The 25,644-nt window shown below is 31.7% G+C and overlaps 1 protein-coding gene across 3 annotated transcripts in view; it reads right to left on the reverse strand.

Annotated features, from left to right (window-relative positions):
* The window catches only part of LOC118188188 (PX domain-containing protein kinase-like protein), a 96,232-nt gene that overhangs the window by 26,457 nt on the left and 44,131 nt on the right, over positions 1-25,644 (reverse strand). For all 3 annotated transcript variants that reach the window (XR_004758069.2, XM_085813371.1, XM_085813370.1), the window contains exons 7-14: positions 25,054-25,158; positions 24,558-24,696; positions 17,057-17,181; positions 14,920-15,037; positions 14,173-14,251; positions 10,865-10,988; positions 7,452-7,538; positions 105-168 (exon numbers count right to left, since the gene is read on the reverse strand). Coding sequence is in view for 2 of the 3 variants with exons in the window: in XM_085813371.1 (XP_085669497.1) it covers positions 105-168; positions 7,452-7,538; positions 10,865-10,988; positions 14,173-14,251; positions 14,920-15,037; positions 17,057-17,181; positions 24,558-24,696; positions 25,054-25,158 (841 nt within the window). In the remaining variant the exon portion in view is untranslated. The remainder of the gene's footprint in view (positions 1-104; positions 169-7,451; positions 7,539-10,864; positions 10,989-14,172; positions 14,252-14,919; positions 15,038-17,056; positions 17,182-24,557; positions 24,697-25,053; positions 25,159-25,644) is intronic.

The following is a 25,644-nucleotide window of genomic DNA, read 5'->3' on the forward strand; positions in this document are numbered from 1 at the left end:
GGCACAACTGCTTTAGTATTTTATAATGCATACATATATATTAAAACAGATGATAAATTTCTAGTTTAAGTATTTTTAGATAAATGATAAAAGAAAATAAAAACCTGTTGGTGTAGATGCCTGTGACCTCTCACTAGAAGTTGAGTTAACAAGATCCAAATTACTCCTCTGCATAAGAAAAAACTATTTATAACAACAACTCAAAATTCAGATTTGGTATAAAAATACAATTGCAATTTTTTAAATTTAATGAAAACATCATCTGAGATTTCAAAATATAATTCTAAAATATTGGTGCATAACATCTAGTGAAGCTGTTATAGAGTATGGAATAGAATTACAGGCTACTATTTTTCTGTTGCAGACTTGATGCTAGAGTTTAAATACAGAGGTTACCTGATCAATCAAAAGCAATACCAAGGACGATATTCACAGTTAACCTAAAATCCCAATTAATCTCACAGCAGTTAAAAAGGGAAAAAAAAGGGGGGATGGGAAGAGGAATAACTTTGTTACTGTTGGGAAATTTGCATTCCTCCTTAGCAGCTGCACTGAGCCGAAATAGGTAAAGCATATAATCATAACTAGAATATAAGGAATGACAGGGAACCATGTTTTACACTACTGTGCATCACTCTCAAGAACCTTCAAAAATTCAAAACCACAGGTTATGGGCTCAGGTCTGATTTCCCAAATCTTTTCCAGATGTCCAAGAAGACCAACGGAGAAATATGCCTAAGCAGCAAGTGGTGGGAACAAGGTAAGCAAAAGTATGCTTCCTTCTTTCCTCGAGTTTACTGAAATTATATGTATCTGATGAAAACGAAGTTTTAAAATGAGAAACTAGGATAACAGTAACTATGAAATATGGCAATTTCAAGTGAAAATGGTTATAATCCAATCAGAACTTTGGTAAGTCATGAGTGGCAGTTAGTCAAGCCAGAAACTTCCAAAACTAACTAAGCCGAACTTAACAAATGGCTTTCAAAAATCAAAAAGCAATTATTGCTCTGAGTGCGAAATCATTTGAGGTAATTCCCATTAAAATATGTCAAATTTCTTAAGAAGCATGGATGAAACTCCACGAAATTGAACAGCCCAAAGGTCCTATTTCTAATGCAAGCCTCATGAAGGAACTTATCTCAAAAAAGATTAAATGCAAATGAAAAAATGCAGGATTGCCTAACTTCTTTCTTCAAAATTATAGACAAAGTAGCAGAAATAAAATCTGAAATTCTCGAAGAATTCCTAACCATTTTGCTATTATGTAATCTAACTGAAGAATTTGAAAGTTTTAGAACCGCGATAGAATCTCATGATAAATTAACCGACTTAAACATGCTAAAAGTTAAACTACTAGAAGAATCTAAAAATCATCAATTTAAAATGCAGGAAAACAGAAATGTAGGATGTAATAGTAACTAAATATCACAGCAATGCGAAAAAGAAGTCTAACAATGCAAAAATCTTCAGGTGTTATAAGTGTAACAGAAAAGATCACAAAATATCAAAATGTACAAAAAATAAAGGCAAAAATCCTAATCAGGAATTCCCTAAACAAAGTTGTTTGCTATCTCACCAATGTCAACCCAATGCAAGAATTAGAAACACATAATTGGTAAATTGATTCAGGAGCAACAGCACACGCATGTGCATCAAGTATGAGTCTAAAGCAGAAATGTCAGCCAGTAACAAAGAATCTTGGCAGAGACAAACATAGAAAATGCATGAATCTATTAGATCTTAAACTTTAACTAATAAATGTCTTTTTTTGTTAGGAGAGCATTGAGAAATTTGAATTTCTTCTTTGTGGCTGCACTGAGCTGAAAAAGGTAAAGTATACAAACTTGCGGTTGAATCTGAGGAATGAAACGAGAACTGTGTGTTCACCAGATGGAGGTGAAGACTGTGTGTCCTTCCAATGTGAGGTGAAACATGTGTATCCTCCTGATGTGCCTTATCGACATGGCCCAACAGCCATGAATCATTCAGTGATGTGACAATTTCAAGGCATGGAAACCTGCAGCGGAATATGGCTACGTAAGATTAGATTTTTTGCTTTTACTTCTTATGTGGCATGACAAGGAAAGGGAGGAATGCACAGTGTAGGTCTTTTTAAGGAAAACTGGATCATATTTAAGTTACACAGGGAAAAACCATGAAAACACCCATGCAGAGAGCCTGTTTGGCAGTACTGAACCCTGGACAAAACTGAAAGTATGCAACGGCTTTTACCTCTCGGTCACGGGGCCACTATGGAAGATAGATTGTAACAGGAATTTACCACCAGTAGCCCAGATAATTTACTATGCCACCAAGTACCTTCCTAACTAAATGAACTGTTAAATAGACTCGACTCATGTACTGGTCAAGCACATTCATCTGTTATTCATCATATGGTTTTACCAATGTGTCACAGTCTAACATGATATGTTCATTTGTTTTGTTTAACTCAAGGAAAGCCAACCATTTAAATTTTATGTTTTCAACATACAGCAATAATACTCAATAATAGGGAACCACATTTTACACTAGTTAGTAACACTCTCAAGAACCTTAAAAAATTCAAAACAACAATTATAATTAACAGAAACATTAAATTTATTACTGCAGTTTAAAAATTTATTTTTAATGGATGATTTAACAGTATTTATGCATTTCAGGATTAAAATAATTCCTAAGTACTGTGACATCATCTGGTATCACTACTGCTATCATATATATATTTTTTCCTTACTTTTGCATTTCTTGAAAAAAATTTAGCTTGATTTTTTATTTTTATTTTTTTTTTTTTTTTATGAATTTTGATGATTTGTAATGGAAGATTTTCTATTATTCCATAATAAACAATTTTTTTTAAAAATAAGGATAGGTTAATCTGCCCCTGGTTAAACAGGTGTTGACTGTACAGTAGATCAAAACTCTGCAGAAATTTCACAATTTTGTGGTTTTTCAGATTATAAAACAAAAATAATTAGATATAAGACTGAAAAAAATTAGATTTAAGACTAATAAAATCTGAAGTGGACGACAATGACTGATGTGGACACTAAGAAATGAAATTATACACATGATTTGTTGTACATCATTAAAATTTATTTTCTTGAATTATTCTAACTTAATTTATCAACTCCTCAAAGCAAACTGCAAATTTTCAAATTAAATATCTCAGTCAATTTTTGTCATATGGGAGTCAAACTTCTTGCATTTTATTTTTCCTACTGAAAATAAAACTTTCCCCAATATAAGTACAGGAACTGGGAGACCACATAAAAAATTAGATTGTGTTATTTGTCCAAAATTAATTCTTTTCTTAAATTTGACAATGACAAAAACATGAATATTTTCATCATTTAAAACACTTTTGTAATTGGAAGTATATGACTACAACCAATGACTGCAAAAATAAAGGCTGAGTATGGGTTGTAAATTCCAGTACCAAAGTGTATATATATACAATCAAAAGTCATTAATTCGGACTCGTCGGGACTTCGGCGATTCCGGATTATAGATCACCAGCTTAAATCTGGTAAGATGGCATGCAGAAACTATAAAATTAAAAATATGAAACTGTAATTTATGAAATAAAGAACAATTATGATCTAAAGGGTATCAAAATTTATAAAAAAAAAAGATTAATATTTATTTGTTTACTTTATTAAACATTTCTTTCAATGTAAGTTGTTTAAGTTGCTTCATTTTATGTGATAATATTTTCTCTTTAATTCTATAAACAGACATAATTTCTTCTTCAGTTACAAAGTTCCGCTGTTCAAGTCCTATAATTGCTGTGTCGAAAATACCGACTAATTTGTCAATCGAAATTTTTTCGTTTTCAATAACCTCTGTGTCACTTTCTTCACTATCGGAAGCAAATTTATAATGACGAGGAATTTGATTTAAATCATATCAAAGACGGAGTACATCGAGATGAAATACTAAATTTAGTAAGGAATTATAAGCCAAATAAAATAAAAACATCTGCTCTGGAGATAAGGATAGTGCTGACAGATCAACTTCTAATTCATTGCGCGCCGCACCACCGCAGAGCAGTGTGAAATTGATAAACAGATTTCGGAATGGTTAGAGAAACAAAGGATATGCCTTTATCCATTTTTTGCAGCAATTCCACTTTTTGTTTGATGGACATCGACACATACTTTCGCTTTGTAGATCCTTTGGGAGCTCCAGCATCAGAAATTCTATTTGACATAATCGAAAGTTCAAGCTTACTTTTATAAAATTGCTCTAATAATCTGAAAAAAATAATAAGCCGGATCCAATTCGAAGATTAAGGAACAACGCAATCTGCAAAATTAACTGAAATAGATAATTAGATAATTTTAGCTTATACAGTCCATTATACATTAAACGCGCATGCGGAAACGTATTATGCGCATGTGCACACGCATATGCACAGACGTAAAGGTCTTACCCGCATGCGTAAACGTATTATGTGCATGTGCACACGCATATGCACATCCGTAAAGGTCTTACGCGCATGCGTAAACGCCTATGTGCATGTGTGAACGTGACACATGCACAGAAAGTTTGTAGCTTTGGGAAATGGGACTTAAGTGACTACTGCAAATTAAATTTTGAATTATCTTACCTATATCAATACATATAAATGATAAAAGTATATAAAATATCATGGAAGCTTCACTATACATACGTAGGTTGATCCAAAAAAAAGTTTACAAGCAGAAGCATTTAAAATGTAATAATTGTGGAGCGAATATTTGCACCCAGGGTGGTTGACAGATGGCGCTAGTTGTCCTACAGCAGTTCTACGAGTAAGTGGCATCAGTACGCAGACACTTAAGAGCAACAGTAATGCCATGACATCTAGAAAAGTGGTCTTGCATAGAGGTGCGAGCTGTAATTCGATTCTTATGGGCCAAGAATGTGGCCGCATCCGAAATTCACAGACAAATTGTTGAGGTATACGGGGACAAAGCAATGAGTAGACAACAGGTAGCGAAATGGTGTCGTTCTTATCAAGTGGGCAGGGAGCATGTGGAAAAGCGCAATATGGAAGCGAGCGGCCGTCCAAGTTCTTCAAGGACGGATATCAGCACGGCACGTGTTGAAGAAATCATCCAAAGGGATCGACGAATAACCATGTGTGAGATTGCCTCAGAGTTGGACCTGAGTCATGGTAACGTTCAGCGTATCGTAACTGATGAGTTGCGATATTCCAAAGTTTGTGCCCGCTGGTTTCCACGCGTTGTCCACGGAGCATAAGGCCACTCGAATGATGTGCAGCCTCACATTTTTTCAGCGATACCATTCAGACGACCAATACTTCATTGATTGCATCGTTACCAGTGAAGAAACATGGCTTCATCACTTCACCCCCCTCATCCAAAAGAGCCACGATGGAATGGAAACACGCTGGATTACCGACGAGGAAGAAGTTTAAGGTCACACCCTCTGCCGGTAAAGTGATGGCAACCGTTTTCTGGGATACGACTGGTGTTATCCTAATCGAGTATTTGGAGCGTGGCCAAACCATTAAGGGCGATTGTTATTGTGCCACCTTAACGAAATTGCGTAAAGCCATCCGACGCAAACGGCGTGGATTACTGAGCAAAGGCATCAATCTTCTGGATGACAATGCCAGGCCCCATACAACTCGCCAGACTCAGGAAGTGCTGCAAAGGTTCAAGTGGGAGGTCTAGAATCACCCCCCATACAGCCCCGATTTGGCTCCAAGTGCCTATTTCATTTTTCCGGCATTGAAGTGATACTTATCTGGAACACGGTTCACCTCAGATGATGCAGTGAAAACAGCTGCCGAGAAATGGCTCAATGTGCAGGGCCCTGATTACTACCAAGATGGGATAAACAAGTTGGTTGAACGTTCTGACAAACGCCTAAACAGGTTTGGCGACTATGTGGAAAAGTGAAGGCCAGATGTGTCTCTTGATTCCCATTTGTATCTTGTTTCTATTGTGAATAAATACTTTTTCATTTGCCTAGTAAACTTTTTTTTTAATCACCCCTCGTATAATTGTTTACAAGTTGGTTGGTTGGTTATTTGAATATGGCAAAGCATACATAGGCTATCTGACTAAAAAAGGGATATGTTTTAACTGAGGACTTTCTATGGGAAACTGGCTCATATTCACATCACAAATGAGAAAAATCCACAAAAACCAAACATGCCAACCATCAGCCCATTTGCTGGGATCAAACCCAGGTCTTCAGTGGTTTTAATCACTTTGCCACTGGTGAGCTAGTAATTGTTTACTAATGCTCTTCTGGGCGATATAATGTTAACCAAACATCTGGGCTTAAGATTCAAATCCTAAATAAAGCATACAGATATGTTACTGCACAGTGACTTTGGAACAGAAGGCAACTTCTCAGTTCATGCATTAAAAGTGAAAAAAATTATTTGGACTGTATATTTATTTTATAATTCTATATCCAATTCTGTATTTCTAATTTATATCAGCAATTTTTTAGTTAATTATGGCATTCAAAGGCTACCTTACTTAAAGAAAATAACTTCTTTCTAAGGGAATCTGGTGAAATAAGGGAAACTGAATTATTATTAATTTCCCTACAAGCGAAACTGAATTATTTACATTATACCTATAAACCTATACCTATTTACATTATACCATGAAAATGCCTTTCAACCTTTGAAAGTTTAATTCAAAATGAACTAACTGCCAATGTTCTTTAACTTTGACTATTTAGCCTAGAGGTCAATGATTTCAGTAAAAATCACATTTCCGACATAGTAACACATTGCAATTGGATGACTCTCCATTGATGTCACACAGAAAGGTTAAATGCTGGTCTCACCACACTCCTACCATTCACAAAGTGGTAGGCAAATGCCGATGCTACCACACTACTGTTGTGTGCTATTCCCCAAACAAAGTTAATGTCACCAAGTTGCTGTCATCTGCCAAACAATGTAATGCAAGCCAGTATTATCAAATGATATAGTTTTGATCAAATTTTGACGTCATATGCAAAACTAGTAGAACATTTTTTGTATATCCGAATTTCCAATGTCTAATTTTTAATAAATAATTTAAGAAGTTAAACCCCAAGCTAATGATAAAGCATGAAAGAAATATATTTTTAAAGATGAATGCACTGAAAATTTATCAGATGTTTCAACTGAATTCAAAGATGATGTTTAGAGGAAGACTTAAGCAGAACTTTCAAACTCATTTTAAATTTTGCTCATGGGAACAAACAAATAAATCCTGCCATTATAAAATGTATGAAAAATTAAAATGATGATATCGATATTGGTGGCAGATAAAAAAAAATTGTATCGCAAAAACAAATCAAAGTGTTCGGAAATTTCACCTATGTCTCATTTAATACCACATAAACATGATTTCAAGATCTAGTTTAACAGTATATGATTATCTATCTACTCACTGGCAATAGCATGACTGAATAATTGAAAAGGTACATACATTTTTTCGTTCTTTTGATCGCTTCTTCTTTTCTTCTTCAGACGTTAACTGCGCATGAACTTTTGACAACCTTTTGCTGTGCCTTATCTACACAGATAAAACGAAAGGCATATAATTTTAACAACAAAATTTTTCTGTTGTCATTAAACTAATAATAAACTACACTTAAAAATAAAACAAAAACGTTAATCTTTCATTTAATTTCCACACTTTACTTCCGGACAGTGTAGTAATAAGGACTGAAAATTCAGTGTTCAATTCAACTTGGAAAAGTAATAAGAAGCACTACTGTAAGGCAGATATGCTAAAATGTAAGTTGTACAAATCTTCTCAGATTACAATAGGGCTAAAACGTTAAACTAGGTTTTTTATCAGATTTCTGAACAGGTACAGGAATAGTACAATACAGAGTTTTAGGTAATAACAAAAATAATTATATAATTCAAAAAACAATAATTGAAATACATGCCTGTCAACAGCCATTAACAATTGTAAATAGCAAGACATTTGAGGAAATAGCACTACATCCCATTTCAATTTTTTGCTATATTGCAGCTAAATTTGGTAGCATGTTTCACATATACCTTATATGCGAAAATGCTAAACAAAAAAATCCAGAGCTTTTAACTAAAATGGTAACTAGAATTTCTAAACTACCAGATAGTAAAATTTGTACTCTAACATTTACATGGTAATAAAAAGAAACTTCATCCAGCTGAAAACAATAGTCTGCAGAGAGTGAATCAAAAAGCATATACATATTTCCTGAATATTTCATATTAATTCCTGAATATTTTGTATTAATTCCTGAATATCTCGTATTAATTCCTAAATATCTCATAATAATTCCCGAATATCTTGTATTAAGAGTAATTAAGAAATAACTGAACTGCATTCCTTTTACCAGAAAATTCTTATTGCTTGGGAGCAACTTCTCCCCCATAAATTTCACTTGCATACGAGTTTACAGTTAAGGCTTTCTGACAAATCTGTCACTTTGTAATAAAATTAGTAAAATAAAAATATGTTTTATTTCCTATAATTATTATAAAAGCATTGAAATAATTTAAGAAACAACAAACAAGAATTTTCTTCCTCCAATCTGAAAATATAACTTTAATGTTGCAATAAAATATGACTGCTAAAACTGCTTCACTGTAGAATAAATATGCATATAAGATTATTTACTGATTTTTAACAAACATAAAATATTTTATTTTAAAAGCTTAAATTTCTATCAAAATGACAACTTTAAAAATTAACATAACATAACTGCTAACAATGAAGGTAACATATTCTTAATAGATAATGCAGCCAAATTTCTTTGTGTCATGTCAAAAAGCAATTTTTTCAAAATAAGAAAAGTTTTTACAATGTTAACTTTATGTTGGAAACTTTGAAGATACAATCTTCTTATAATTTTGTGGGAGAAACTACTAGCCATTTCCTAAATTTTTTTTTAAATAGTATTTTTGCTAGAATCTGTTTTAACACTAAATGTTGGTATCAGTTTACTCCAATCCCCTGACTTACATAACACATAACTTACATAAATTCACAGCTTTGTAAGGGAACAAAAGACATAACATTCAAACTGAAGCATAGCAACAAGAAGTAAGGATTCCATACACAATTTCTCCTTTCTCCAAAAAATGAACTTACCATTATTTTCCCCAAAATGAATGCACCAACTTGCATTTAAACAATATTTATGCAGTTAGCTAAACCACTTGTTTACTGCTGCTAGTGCTCATTACTTATTTATTCTTAAAAATTCATTTGAAATGCAAAATAGAATGTACCAGTCATAAATCTAAAAAACTGCAATTACTTTCAAAGAAAAACTAAAAAATAATTCATTTGCATGAAAATGGGAAAATTATATCAAACCAGCTCCAAACTTTTGACAATGAATGATAATAGTAAAGGATAAAGTCCACGTTGTTGAAAGTATGAAAAGTGTGTTAACATTGAAAGGCATAATCCATTATCAAGGAAAGTCTGTACCTGATTTCAGAAACAGAGAACCTGCTATCTCACACTGGATCGCAGATCTGATACAGAAGAGGATGCCACTGAATTCTCTGATTATCCAGGGAAAGACAAGATCTTTACAAAAGATTTACAACAGAAAGCCAGCATCCGTACACTAAGTGGTTTGAGAATGTTAGCAACCATGTTAATTTTGATATGTTCAGTTGCACGGCCTACTTACAATGATAAAAAGCATATGGTCATAGAATTTACTCCAGACATATTGAGATTCTACTCCATATTTGTAAACTAACAGCTCAAATGACTTAACTTCCTTTAGACTTCAATATTAAGAGAGACAGAAGTTGCCAGAAAACAGCATTTCTCTTCACATTTAATCATCTCCACTGCCAACTCTTCCACTACAGAACCTAATTACATGTCTTAATTTGAAAAGTGTTGTTTCAGTTTATATTCTTTTTGATGATTTTCATGTTTCTAGAGTTTATATTCCAGTAAAGAGTGCTATATGATGTTCCATTTATAAAATAATAGTAGCTAAATAATATACATACATAAAAAATATTACAGCCACACTGAAGCTATTTACAAATTTTATTTATATAAAATTTGAGTTATATAAGTTTTAACTGAACCCATTACTTACATAAATCGTGGATTGTTATATATTTTTAAAGAGATCCAGCCCTTAGTAAGAAAGATTTTTTTTTTTAATCACAGTTTTTTTTTTTTTTTTTTTTTTTTACTTTCTGATATTCACTTACAAAAAATAACAATGCTGAAATTAATACAACATTTTCTCTTAATTTATCAATAAATTTTCAGTGAGTGTAAGCCAGACGAGTCTTTTTTATGTATTTTCCAGAAGTCACCTTTTCTTAAATATACTTATATTCTACAGATATAACTGTAACTGCACAAAAATAACAAGTAAAAACATTATGAGTTAACTCACAGTTGATGCCCTGGACAAGAATGCAAACCACCATTTATCATGCAATTGGCAGTCAATATATTAATATAAATTTAAAACCTGAAAAATACTCCTGAAAGAAAACATTATAAGCAAGTAAACCTCCAAGAGTTATAGATATAAATTCTGCAAAGGATGGCTTTCCATTCATTATATACTAAAATTTTTGCCTGCTTCTGATAGATCTAATTTCCTTATAGCAAAAGCAAAAGAGCCAAGTATAAAATGAGAGGGTCATTTTGAACTAGAACCAAGAAAAATCAATTTTTTATAACATTTTGGAGAACTTTACAGTTTTAGGACTAAATCCATAACACTCAGAGGGTTAGAAAATGTTTTGCAATCTATATACGTATTTATCTAGAATAGTTATGCATGCATATTTTTTTCACAGAATATTATTATATTACTAAACACAATATTGATGAAAATTTCAAACTATTACAGATTTTTGTTCTTCTTTAAGACGTTGCTCTGTTAATTCCCTGGATTTTTTCAAGTTCTCTTTTAATTGTGATGGAACTTTAAAGTGAACTTTCTCAATATCATTTGAGGAATGCATAAAAAACCTAAGAGAAGACATAAACATTCAATATTCTTTGACCATACAAAAATATATCTAAGGACAAATTAAAAACTCATTTTTAACAAAATATAAATTTGCATGTTACTTTACTAATAGCAAAAATTCTCAACAAGTTTCTAATCAAAATATTATAGATATTCTAGACTTCTGAAATATATAGTAAATCAAAAGCATATACTATAAAATTCCTATAATCCACATAAATAAGTCATGCACATTAGAAAAGTTTTTGGATTATATGTGATGCCTTTTTGAGTTTAAGATACATTTTCCCAGTTCTAATTTTTACATTAATAATGCATTGTTTGCATTTATGCAGCTACCAGAACATAGCCATACCTTAAGAATTACTTAACCATACTGTAGATATATGAAACTATACAAAGAAAATAATGTCAGTACAAAAGGAAATTTCATGAAGAGGAAAGGAGTAAATGAGAAAGATGTATTTTGTACAAATAAAGAATACTTTTGTAAAAAATACATAAAAATATTTTATATATGTATAATATTTTTATGTATTTTATTCATACATACATACAAACATACACACACAAACATATATATATATAATATATATGGGATATTTTCCAAGCACAGCCACGATGGCTGGAACGTTCAACAGCTTTCAATGTCCGTCATAGCTATGGTTAAAGTAATGAAGATAACAAAACATGAACTTGAAGAATTTACAGTCTTTACTTTCACATATATCCAATTAATTTTGCAGACACTTATTCAATCATAATTAAATATGGTAAATTTCTAGGTACATTGATTCTAAAAAATTAAGATGCAGGGAAGTGAAGCGAGGAGTTATTAGTAAGGTGGAAGCTAGGAAAAAAGGTGATGCAATTAATTGCCAGAATTTTTTATACCAGAGTAGGTGCGATTCTAGAGATAAGCTATGATTGGCTAGTTATTAATTTTGGTTAGCCTTTTCAAGCAGTGTTACGTAAAACCAAAAAATCTCGAATTTGGTCGTGTCGTTGTCATGCTCAATCGAGCCAAGATGACTGGGGCTGAATATTGTTTACTCACGACTCCAGATACAATCTGAACAGTGATTCTAGATATGGTTTGATCTGGAGAGAGGAAGGAACACACAACCTGCCTTCCCTTGTCTGTGAAATACCTCATTTCTATGCGGTTTAATGATTTGAGGAGGAATCATGACAAATGACCACACTGAATTGCATACCTTTCAAGGAAGTTCTGTAACCGCTCGGAGATATGCGAAGAGGTATTGGAATCCCAAGTCAGACTGTTTAGGGGTGCTGTTGGCCCAGAATGTTTGCTCATGGATGACAATGCTCGGTCTCATTGAGCATATATAGTGTCAGAATACTTGCAAACAAAAGATATCACTCAAATCGACTGGCCCACTCCCTGGCATATAAACAAGGCCCAACTCAGTAATTAGAAATGTTACTACTTAGCCACTAGCAGGTTCTTTAATTTTAAAAGCTAACATAAAATACGTACTAAAGGAAGTATTCATGTAAAATGTAAATTTTCACAGATTTGCTATCCATGCTCATTATAAAAAGAGACTGCCGATGTCCATGGAAAATGGTAAATAACATCAGTAATAGAATAAATCCACTTTTTAAATACAAATATGTTATAAATATAACATTTTTTGTTAAAAGGCATATTAATCATGAAAAAAATCACAATTAAACTTTTCAGGCTGTGTTTCCTGAAAAATGGAATTTTGTTTACTCATATGCAAAAATGAACGCAGAGATATTTGCCGGTTGTTGCAATTTTGCTGCATTACATAGGACTAGATAGTAATAATTTGGATGCATTATGTATTATTAAAAATTTAACACGGAAGAATTCACAATCTTCTGTGTTAAATTTTTAAGGTCTTCAATAAGTATTTAGTGAAAATGTTCTAGAGTAAATAATAATTTAAAATGGTATTCAGCCAGTAATGGTTCAGTGGGAGCACATTCCAAAATAGTTTTAGTTTGAAGAATCGGTTATTAAAATAAAAATGTAACATCTCTTTAAGCCTATTTGATTAGTAAAGATAATTCATGCTATACTATATATAGTTGGTTGTTAAATTAGATTATTTGAATATGGCAAAGTACATGAAGACAGTCTGCATGAAAGGAAGGATGCCTTCATGGAGGGTAGTCTAAGAGAAACTGGCTTGTATTCAAATTACACACGGGGAAACCCACGAAAACCAACCATAGCATGGCCTGTGTTGCATGTCCTATGCTGCCAAAATGTAGAGCATATGGTTTGTAATTCACATGGCTGTTGATTTATAATGTCTTTAATATTAGTAAAATGTCTTACAAAAATAAAGTATGTAAGACTAAATATGAAAAGAATCATTACCACATTTCTGCCATGACAGCTGAGTGATGATTGAAAGAAGAATTTCATTCTAGAGTTAATGTAGAAGAAATTTTGATTTAAGATATGGAACTGAAATGAAGATCATCCTTCCCACAGAAAAGTCCATTTATCTACCATAACCAAAAACGTTCACTGGCTGCAAAATAATGCTCAAGTTGATCCAAATCTATTTATTCAACATTAAGATAATTGTTCAAAAAGAATACGACCTTGTCAGTCGGATTATAAAAGTAAAGTGGGTCTTCTATCTTAATAATGCGACTATGGTTGCCCTATTCACCACATTCCAATCTTTAGTAACCAATAACATAATAGCTATCCTTTATCCTTCTTATTCAACAAATTTTTTTTTTCCTAAATAAAAACTAATCTAAAAAGGAGGAAATTGGATTCCATAAATGAGGTACTAGAAGACTTATAGGTAGTATTCAAAAAAGATATTTCTACAAGAAGACCTGATCATGAAATATGTGTTGCATGTTACCTTCATTCCAGTACCAAGTTCTTCAAAAGTGAAGGAGAATAAGATGTTAGATAAGGTAGTATTTAAAACAAATTATAGATTTCCCAAATGTTTGATTAGTTTCTCATATGGAATCAAACTGCTTACTACTTAACTATAAATATAAAACAATTCATTCCATGAAAAAAAAAAAAAAAAAAACTTTAAATAAAATACTTAAAAAGAACTTTATAATGCAAAACAAATTATTCTGAAAGATTACTCATAATTTATAGAAGAACATTTACATTTTTTACAAAATAAAAATGAATGAATTGCTCACGGATGCTGAAGGAGGTCCGTGATGGTTGGAATTCCCTTTTTTAATGCATCTTTTGATAAAATAGCTTCTATGAGAGAACCTAAGGAGGAGAAAAAACTAATTTAATACAAAAATTAAGATAAAAATTGCTTTTCTTGAGACCTTCATTTTGGTAGGATAAAAATACCTATGCTTTGTACTGTATATAATTATACACAATTTCTACAAATCTCCTATTCTACCAAAAAAAAAAAAGTTTGCTTTTAATAATTACACTTAAATTTTGAACATTACTATGGAGCACACGCACAAACATGCATAAAACAGATGGCTGAATATTATAAATATGAAATTAATATTTACCTAAATACTCTTTTTTCTTTAACATAAGCTAAACTTTTTAAGCAGAAAATGATTCTGGAGGACATTTTTCTAAAGCAAATAATTCCACAAATACAGATGTCTACAAAAATAATGCATAATTTTGAATTTTGAAATAAAACTTTTAGATTTTAAACTTATTTCCTCTGCAATTTCAGTGCTCATGATTTCATTTTATACACACTATAAAAATAGTAGTGTTTTACAACCTTACTGCAGTAAAAAGAACAGTATTTAAGTGTCTAAATACCACAGCTTTCTTTAAAATTACCTTTCCCTTTTACAAAATGCATAATTTCTAATTACCTTTCCCTTTTACAAAGTCACATATTTGACAGAATTTTTTTACATATCAAAAGCACTAAGTAATATTTAGGCAATACTCACGTAATTCAGAAGGACAGTTTTGAGGAAGAGTGTCACAAGTAGGTGAACTGAGAGGTATACCAAGCGCCATTTCATATAAGAGATGACCAAAGCAATAAATATCTATATTTTCCACAGTCTGCAAGGTATTTTAGAAAAATTATCTGTCAGTGTAAAATACATAATAATGTGCATTTTTCATTAAGTATGGAAATTTTCAAATATTCATATAAACTTTTGTATCTTAACCCATTACACACACATGTACCATAATCACTTGTAAATTATTCAGAAAAATAATTGTAAAAAATCACATTCAATGACTTTTCATAAAACTAAACTGTACCTGCTATCATTTGGATTATTTATCTTTTGACAAAGTATGCAATGGTTTCTGTATATTAAGCCTACCTAACTGGCCAATTTCCTGGACACACATGACCAAAAGATTAAATCACTACAATATTTCACTCAGGTAGTCTATATTTTTGGATACTCTTTGGATTATTGGCAATTTGTTGTTTCATTTAAGGTAATCTGAGTATTTTATGGTGTGCACATTAGAAACCCTATCATGTGATTGGTGGCAATGCGTGATCACGCTGAATTTGAATTGTTGGGAGAATATTTCTCAGGGCTTATTTCTGCACTTGATGTCGGTTAGGAAGTACATTGCCTACTTTGCTCTTTACATCATAAAATGGCTGATAAGATTAACCTGAAGTTTCTGTATGATTTGGAACAAATGGGAAAGAAAGCACTGATTGATTAGTGTGTAAATGAAGGTTTAATCAGTAATCGGTATAAATGTCTTGTTTGTATGAAGGAAATGTGTATGGTTAAATGCAAAGATAATTCAGATGGCTTTCAACGGTTTGTCGTGAGAAAGGTTCAGATGCTCACTATATATAGCATTTCATTAGACTACGGAGGATATTTTTTATTCTTACTTTTGAGAATTTATGTGGGGACAGCAGGATACAGATTTTAGTTCAGATGATTTTAAACAGTTTTTGGATGCTGTTAAGGAATTCTGTGTGCTATAAGCTGAAGATACAGAAATTTCTAAATAAGGTTAGTCAATATTTCCTTTTTGTACTGTGTTGATTAGATAACATGTATTTCCATTTTTATGTTATTTTCTAGTTTTATTTTGATTTGAAATGCAGTTTATTGATATTATAATTATTTTATGTTTTAATTATGTTTTCTTGCATTATGTTTTTTATGCCATTTTACTTGGAAGGGCACTGCACGTAAACAGGAATGGCGCCAAAAAAATTGCCAATTTTCACCAAGGGGGACCCTGAAATATCTTTTTCTATTTGGCTCTTCCTTATTATTATGGCTTCCATCATTTGTACAGCAGCAAAAGCTTTCTTGTTAATGGAATGCACCAAACCGACAACTCCACTCGGAGATCTTATGAACACTGAGCTGAAAGTGACTATAGTTAAGGATCACAACCATTTGGTGATGCTTTGTGAAGAGCTCTGAATAGGTTGCCAGTTTAATGCAGATTCATTAACAAGAGGGCTCTTGGCATTGTTTAAATAATGGAGGCCACAATAATAAAGATGTACCAAATATTTTAATATAAACATAAATTTTCAGATGTCATAAAAATTATTCTAATTTCGGCTAGCTTCATCATTGGAATTAAATATTTATATTTTTAATTTACAATCCAGGTCTAATATCTAAATTCTGATATTTTTAATTCACAAACCAATCAAGCTAATTTCTACAATCCATCTCCTAATCTCTATTTATAATAGATTAACTCGAAATCTATGATTAATATACTTTTTTAATAATATCTAATGATACTTTTTTAATGTATTAAAAAATAAATATCTACAGATCTATATAAACCTCATCTTCCTACACTATAATAAAATTCTCACATATATTATGTTACATGTATTGATTAAGTGACTGATGTTAGCTACTGCTCTGCCAAAAATCATTATGCAGTATGCCATAAGTTAAAAAAAAAATTACTTCTCTAATGGTATTTTTGATACTTAAATTACAATAGATCATGAACGATACACATAAAGATAAATTTTGACTAACATAGTTAAATTTTTCAAATGTAAATAAAATAAAACATAATTATTTAAAAAAAATTTTTTTAATTACAGGCTTTTGTTACCTGAATTTTCTTAATTTGAGTAAAATAGGGCCTTAAATAAGAGCTGACGCCTAAGATGCCATTCAATACATCTAAAAGCTTGCATTTTCCATCAACTACAGCCACATTTCCAGATTGCAAACTACCTGAAATGAATATATTAAAATGGTCAATCACTATTTTATCAATGATGATACAATGTTTCTAACAAATACAATCTGTAAGGAACTTGATGAAAACAAACTACATATATATGAGTTGGAATTTTAATAATGGCAATAGAGTTGTTATATCCCATGAAATGTAACCAGCATTTCTTGGTTTACACAAAACATTAATCTGATGTCAACTTATCTCTATTTCACTACAAAAATGGACTTTACCCTCTTACATGATGTGCATGCAACATGACAAAATGGAATCTTGTGTGAAGTGGCAGACTAAAGTTGGTTTCATGAAGTTCTTGAATAATGGAATAATGGAACTATACAAAAGTCAATGACGCCTGTGGCTATACAGAGCAGAAGTATCATCAAAATCTTTATCAGGCATGTGGAAAATCTGTAATACCTTACAGAAAAATGGCACAATGAGTTGTAACAGTTTGTTGTAACGCACAATAGGTTGTAACAGTTTTCAGTGGAACATGCCAAAATGTAGTAGACATGCCTCAGACAGGTTGTCCTCCCATTGATAAAAAGGAAATACAGGCTATTGGTGTATTGCTGAAAAATAGCTTGGCACCATATAATTGATGAATTAGCCTGAGAAATAGAATTAATGCATATGACTGCGCTTCATATTATAACAGAATACTGTGCGCATGAAAAACTACAAAAATGAAGAAATAGCTATGCTATGTTGCTATTTTTTCAAACAAATAAATAAATCTATTTACAGAGTTATAAGTGTGAAGAAGATGCTTCTCATAATTATGCTGGATGAAACCATATGCTACAAAAGCCAATACTGACATACCAACTGAAGAAATGGCATTACTTTGCATCTCTATGGGAATCTTAATGCTCATCACATCATCAGAGCTCAGAGAGCTTTCAGCTATATGTAGTTACGTTTGTTCTCATACACAGGATCAATTGCTTGTGATTCTTCTCATATACCAGGTGCGGTATAAAAAACTTCTCCAATATATGAAGCCTTAGCGACCTATCTGCTCAACAAATTGAAATACTATTTCAGATATTGTTATTTGAAGGTATGCAGTCGAGATTGTAATGATTTAAAAAATAGAGCTCTCACTGTTAAGGTCACAGTGAAAAAAAATTTATATTTTCGAATGGCAACACCCACTTTTTTCCTGCTCAAATTGATCATAATGATCTCCATCAGTTGCACTACAGCCTATGACAGGCCAAGGCCATCTCAAGTAAACTTCCTCCAACGGATTCGATTAGTCGTTATGGTCCGCCAATGATTGATTTTTAAAGTCTTGAGATCTGCCACTACACAGTCTATCCATCTTGTATGAGATCTCCCTCTTTTCCTGGTACCCACTACACTTGCAAAGATCACCCTTTTAACAGGGTTCAAGTTGTCACATCTAAAAATATGTCTAAGCCACCTGATACAATAAGATTTGATGACTTGAACAATATTAGGTTGTTTGTATCTTCTATATAATCCGTGATTAAACAAAATTCTCCATATATTATTTTCTCTAGCTGGACCATATATTTTTCGCAGTATTTTTCTTTCAAAGATCAGAAGTCTTTCTTCATCTGTTTTTCATTAATGGCCAGCATTTACCAGCATACAATATGATAGGTCTAGTAAGAATTGTATAATTTGTTTTTATTTTAGAACCTAACAAATTCTTTAAACCATGATAGCATCTATTAGATCTAAATAATCCATTGTTGGTTTCAAGTTTAACATTGTTATCATTATGGATGATAGTACAGAGATATGTAAACTGAGAAACGCCCTCAAAAGTATAAGAATTTATTTGCAGTGGGAAAGGATTATGCATTCTGCTAATTACTGCCAGAAATTTTGCTTTGCACTCATTAATGGTTACTCCAATGTCGGGCTGCAGACTAGAGAAATAAAAGTCTCCACAACCACCTGTTTATTTATACCAATAATGATGATGTCATCAGCATACGCTAGTAATTGTACAGATCTCTGAAATATGGTACCTCTAGTTATACTTCTGGCATCTCTAACAGCTTTTTCAAGGCTGATATTAAAATTCATGCATGCAAGGGCATCACCTTGTCTCACCCCCCTTTCAGTGTAGAATGCCTTTGATAGATCAGACATGATTTTAACTCTGCAGTTTACTCTTTTTAAAGTTATTCTACACAGATCAATCAATTTCCTAGGAAATTTAAATTCCAGCGTAGCTTCAAACAGCTTTTCATGGTATATGCTATCATAAGCAGCTATAAAAAGATGAAAGAAATCTTTAAAAAAGCTATCAATATGATGTTCAATTGTGTTTTCCAAACTTTGTCTAACAGATTAAATTTGATGTAGAGTAGATTTTCTAGCTTGAAATCCACATAATACACATCCACCTAATAACTGTAAATGCATACAGTAATAACCTATTATATAAAATATAGCAGAAGATTTTAAATGCCACATTTAAGAGGGTGATACCTTGATAGTTGCTACATTCCAGGCGGTCGTTTTTAAAAATGGGACATATGGAGCCCACTTCCCATTCAATGGGCATACTCAAATTGATCAGCACACTGAAAAACCCATAAATGGCATTGGAACAATACACATATGATGAAAATAGCCAGCACAAAACATTTGCAAAGAACAGCATTATAAAGGACCAGTGACAACACTAGAGAGGAGAGGGGAAAATCTTTTATTGGAATTACAAGTTTTTAACACAGCCACTTTTTCAGACGATAATGGACTGCATCTGGGAGAGTATTGGCAACAACGACAAACATTACGTTGCAGGAGAAATCTCTATAGCTGCATGTTTTATGGCATTTTGCGATTCTGACAAATTTTGTGGATTTGATGTGTATACTTAAAATTTTAGATAAACCCAGAGCCAGAAATCCACTGAAATGAGGTCAGGATCACAATTACCATGAAACTGTAAAGTTACCGGAAATGACTCTATCTCCGAACTGTTACTGTAGAACATGCCAAACACAGGAGGGTCACACATGTAGAAGCACTGTCTTGCATCCGTACAATGTCATTAACAGCATTGTATGGATGCTGCAATTCTGGAACTACATAATTCTACAACATTGTTCTATACTGAGCACTTGTGATGGAGCACATTTTCCTATCTGTCAGAGCGACCTCTTTGAAGAAGTACAAACCAAGAACAGATGTGTTTGATGCTACATCACACAATCACTTTAGCTTAGTGTAAAGGTGCTAGTGTCATATTCTAAGGATTTACTTCAGTCCAGTAAATGAAGTTGATGGAAGTTTGTGTTTCCAGTTAAAGACAAATGCACCTCATTTGTCCATGTATCTACAGCAGCAACCTACAGTGGCATAGCTAGGGTGGGGCAAGGGGGTACATCTGTCCCCACGCGCAGTATCCAAAGGGCGCCAAATTCATGCTACAAAATTTTTTAATGAAATGTTTTCTACTTCTGGCACGCAGAAAGGGGCGCAAATTCTTCAGTTGTCCTCGGGCACTGGAAACTCTAGCTACGCCCCTGGCAACCTACTATCTTCATCATATCTGATCAGGAAAAAATTTGCACGCTGTTGCTCATCTCCAGGTTACAAAATCTGGCCATGCCAGAATCAATATGAAACATATGTAGAAAATTAGGTAGCAGATTGAAAACTATGGTTTTGGGCACATCCAAACTGCGGGCAACACTTCTTGCAGTATGCAATGGATCTGCAGTAAGTAATCATATTATGCACTTCCTCAACAACTTCAACAAGAACATAAGGTCATCCAGATCATGATCTATCACATGTGTATCCATTCCCCCCCCCCAAATCATACACAGTTTTATGGGACATGGTCTCAGCTTATGAATTTCTCAATACACTCACACTCCTTCTGCAACATTTTTCTTGATCAGATAAAATAGCTTTATCAATTCACCTCTTGTTTCCCTGTAAGTGTCATCTTGTTAGCCCATTCAAACACCTGATAGCAGAAACAACCTTCCCATTCTGCTTATTAAAGGCTTTCCACAAGCAATACTTTGCATACAGTGTTTTATGATTGGTGCTTCTATTGTCTATCCCTATAAATTATGCATAAGTGCATCTGTATTGTCAATAGTCTTTTATAATGCTCTTCTTTGCAAATGATTTACAACACAATTTTCATCATGTGTGCATCACTCAAAAAACATTTATAATTTTTCAATGCACTGATCAATTTGCACAGCAAAAAGTTGGTGTTGCCAATCGAAAATTTCAAAATTTTTTCACTGTAACCACAATTATGAGAACTCTATTGTTTTACATTATCACAATCTGCAGTGCTTACCTTCAAATAACAATATCTGAAATTTCATTTTGATTGGTTGAGCAGATAGGCCACTAAGGTTTCGTATACTGGTGAAGTTTTTTATGACCATCCTGTATATCAGCAGTATGAAGTTACAGTGATGGCAATATCCTAATGCACATACTATCCAAAGACAGACTATCAATGCGCAGAACTACAGTTCATTTTTAGAACATAACTTGTGAAAAGTTTCGCAAAAGCAGCAGCAACATTTTCAGTACTCTTCTGCTATTGGGACCAGATACAGAACTGAATGCATGTAAAGATGTATGTGTTCATGTATATATGTACATATGTATGTATGTTATGTGTGTGTGTACACACACAGACACATGTATGCACATACATACATACACATGCATACATATACACATTTCTGATTTTAAAGTAACTTGAATGTAAATTGTTAAAAATGTTTAACGGGGACTTGAATTAAATCATGAATAACAAAATTTCAATTGTAAAAAGAAATAAATTAAAATCAAGTAATTAAATTAAATGCAAGTAATCATTGCCATTGATCGGAAATTAGTTGACTTTTCAAGGGGAACAAACCAACTCCTGTTCAATGAACAATAATTAAGAAATAAATACAAACGTGTTTTGTCCTTTACTCGAGCAATAAGTCGATGCCAAACCAGCAATTCAAGCTAGGCCAAACATTTCCTTGAATAGAAGGGATTAAGAACCAATGCAGAGAACCAAAGAACTCATTCTGATTAAGCATTTTAGCTAATTCAATTTTGAGTAAAATTGATAGCAATTTCTGCAGTAAAATTGATATCGCTCGAGTAATTGTCCCACAACACCCTCGTGTTTATGCATTTTAGTTCAAAACTTTTTGTAAAAATTAAACATTGGAAATTGTCATTATTTTGCAAAAAAAAAATCAAAAATAAAAATAAAAATTTTTTAAAAATATATAATAAGAAAAGGGACTGTACATGAAGGTATAAAGGCCAGAAAAATCATTAATTAACTTACGTTCTTTCTAGTGGGGAGTGGGCAAAGTGTTCTCTTCACATCTGACTCAGAAGTGTTGTGTTTCAGAAATTCTTTATTGGCAGCGGGGGCTTTGAATTATATCAGTCAGTAAGACTTGTGTGAAGTAATTTATGGTAGTGGGAGGGATTAGGAATTCTTGAGGGACGTATGTTGTGGAGCTCTTATTTGAGTGAAACCGTCTGTTAAAATATTTTTGAAAATACTAGTGAATGGAAATTAATTCATTTCTGGCTAATTGTCATGTCATAACGATTAAGAAATTAAGAAAAGGAAAAAAGGAATTTTCACTGTCAGAGAGCTATTTGACAGACTAAAGATTATGAAATAGGCCCATTTTTTTAGTAACAGCATAAGTCTGAAGACAATTAGCTTTTTACATTATATACAGCTTAGTAATTACACTATGTACAAATCCTTCAACTGATAGTAATCCAACTTATACCGCCTTCTCAGGTTTAGGAACAAATTATCATATCCCTATCAGTTAAATGATTTAGAGTGAGTATTTAATGCCTGCTCTTTTAAGTCAATGGTTAATAAATTGATTGGGTATTAGATTATTTTTGAGAATTTTAATAAGGAGCAAAATTTCGTGTTAAAGATCTATCATATCTCTGCAGATATTTTTAATTCGTTGTATTTGATTTATTATTGTATTGTTAATTACTTTTTTGGATATGTTGAAATTCCAATTTATTAATTTGTTAGTATTGAAATTAAAGTTTCTTGTTTTGTCAAAAAGTAAAATTTTTTTGTAGTTAATGATTTGAAGATCTAGATAGTCTATGCTATTTTGTGAATTATTAGTTTTATTAAATGTAAGACAATTTGGATAAATCTTGGAGTGTTCAATTTTATTAAAATTTTTAATTGTAATAAGGTCATAAACATATCTGTAAGTGTACTTGTAGTAATTTAATTCTTGTGGTTGTAGATTTTTTTGGAAGTTAAATTCTTTGATAAATAAAAAGATATTACAGAGTGAGGTACTGGAATGAGATCCCATTGGTAGACCTCTGACTTGTTTAAAAAGTTGATTTTGCAATTTGATGTAGTTATGAAAAAGTGTGCATTTTAGGTAGGTTTTCTATTTGTTAAGATTCATAATCGTGAGCATATCAGGGAAGAGTTTAGGAAGATCTAGTAGACTAGTATAGATTTCTTCTAGAGGAAGTGAGGTATATAAGTTTTCAAAGTCATAGCAGTTAATGTTCTGTATGTTAATTGTTTGAATGGCATTAATGACAGGAGTGTTATTATTATTGATCCAGCAATAGTTATGATTAGTGTTACAATAGTTGAAAATAAATTTACAGATTTTTTTAAGTTGAATTGAAAAATAATACTCTACATTTTTCTTGTAATTATTAGTTCCATTTGCTATAAATCTGAATTTTAATGGCGTTTTATGGAATTTGGGAAGAGCATATACTTTAGTAAATTGGTTGTAGCTTGGATTTAAAGTAATATTTAGTTCTTTATGAAAAGTTTTAATTCTGTTTATTATAGATGTTTCTATAAGGTTGGCTAATTGATAAGTAGTTGCATTGAAAAGTTCTTTATGAATAATTTCTGCGTAGAATTGTTTTCATATAATGCTAAAGTTATTACATCTATTTTTGTAATAGTAAAAAGTTTTTTTTAATTTTTTAATATCTGATGTAAGTTGCGACCAATTCAATGTACTTTTAAACTTGAGGTGATTGATTTTGGTGGATATGCGTTAATACATACATACACACAATTACCTGAAAATCTGAAATCTATGAAAAAATATTAAACTTTTATAAGGATATTAAACTTAAAGCTTGGTGTTGCATTAATAAGTTTAGCAACAGCTTAGTTTTACCAAGTGCAGAATAATTCATCACATATAAATTAATTTATAATTATACTGATAAGCTTTCTAGAGACTGAAAGTATGTTTCAATATATAAAACTTTTCAGCAATGCTCCTGTTCTATTACCACACTGAAATTTAATAAAAATAATAATATATAAAAATATGAATAAGAAATGTTATTTATTCACCATGATAAAATCCTCTGTCATGCAGAAATTTCAAAGTCAACAATATCTGACCACCATACGTTCGTATTTTTTGAGGTTCTAATGTAGCATAAGATTTGGGATTGCCATATTTTTTTAGATAGTGCACTCGTGGTTTTGTCTAAAAAGTAAGTATTTTAATTATAATCAAGCTAGAAATATCAAAATTAAATCATTTTTATGAACTTACATTAAAAATAATAAGAAATACATATATATAAATGTTTATTCTGTAAAAGTGTTATGTTTCTAACAAAGAACTTAATTCGTAATTTAAAGATTTAATTTTTGCCATAATTAAGATATCAATTTTCTCACATTGATAAAACTGTAAAAAACATAATACTTTAGAACTTATTAAATAGTTTTTATTAATTCATTTTATTAAATTTTTATTAAACATATTTTATTTAGAAAACAAAATAAAATATACAAAAATTAAAATTTATAGATATGATTTAAAATATGAACACAATACCTTGCATAAAAAATCTTTCAGAGATCCATTCTCTAAGAAATCATAAATGACTAGACCACCATTAGCACTAATAGAGCTCATTGATAATGGATATATAAAAGGGTGCTAAAAGATAACATTTTTATTAAAATCACAATAAATTACAATTTAAAGCAATAAAAAAATCTCTGCAAGGAAAATGATATTTAATACTTATTAAAAGAAGAAAAGGATGGAACATACACAAAATATATTGGAAGTTTTAGGTCTAGTTAGCTTGAGTGACTGAGACTTCTGAATGGCATGCTTTCCAGCTATTCATGAAATGTTTTATTTACACAAAACTTAATTTTTTAACTTACTTTAGTTTCTTTTAATGAAACTAAATTCAAATAAACTGTATTTCAGACAAATTCATCAGAGTGAATATGAGTTTTTAACTACAAAAAAGATTGAGCATGTGCCTCAAAGAAAACAACAATGATTTCATCAATCAAAGTAGATGGCTTCTGCTTACTGCTATGGCCTGTGGAAGACATTTTTAATTTGATAAAGAACTGATTTTATACTCCATGGAAGAATGAAAGCTTGAGGCTGTTCAAAAGATCTTCA

This window comes from Stegodyphus dumicola, chromosome 3, assembly GCF_044657685.1.
Source record: "Stegodyphus dumicola isolate Sdum_Otavi_A_Nest chromosome 3, ASM4465768v1".
NCBI classification, from domain to species: domain Eukaryota; kingdom Metazoa; phylum Arthropoda; class Arachnida; order Araneae; family Eresidae; genus Stegodyphus; species Stegodyphus dumicola.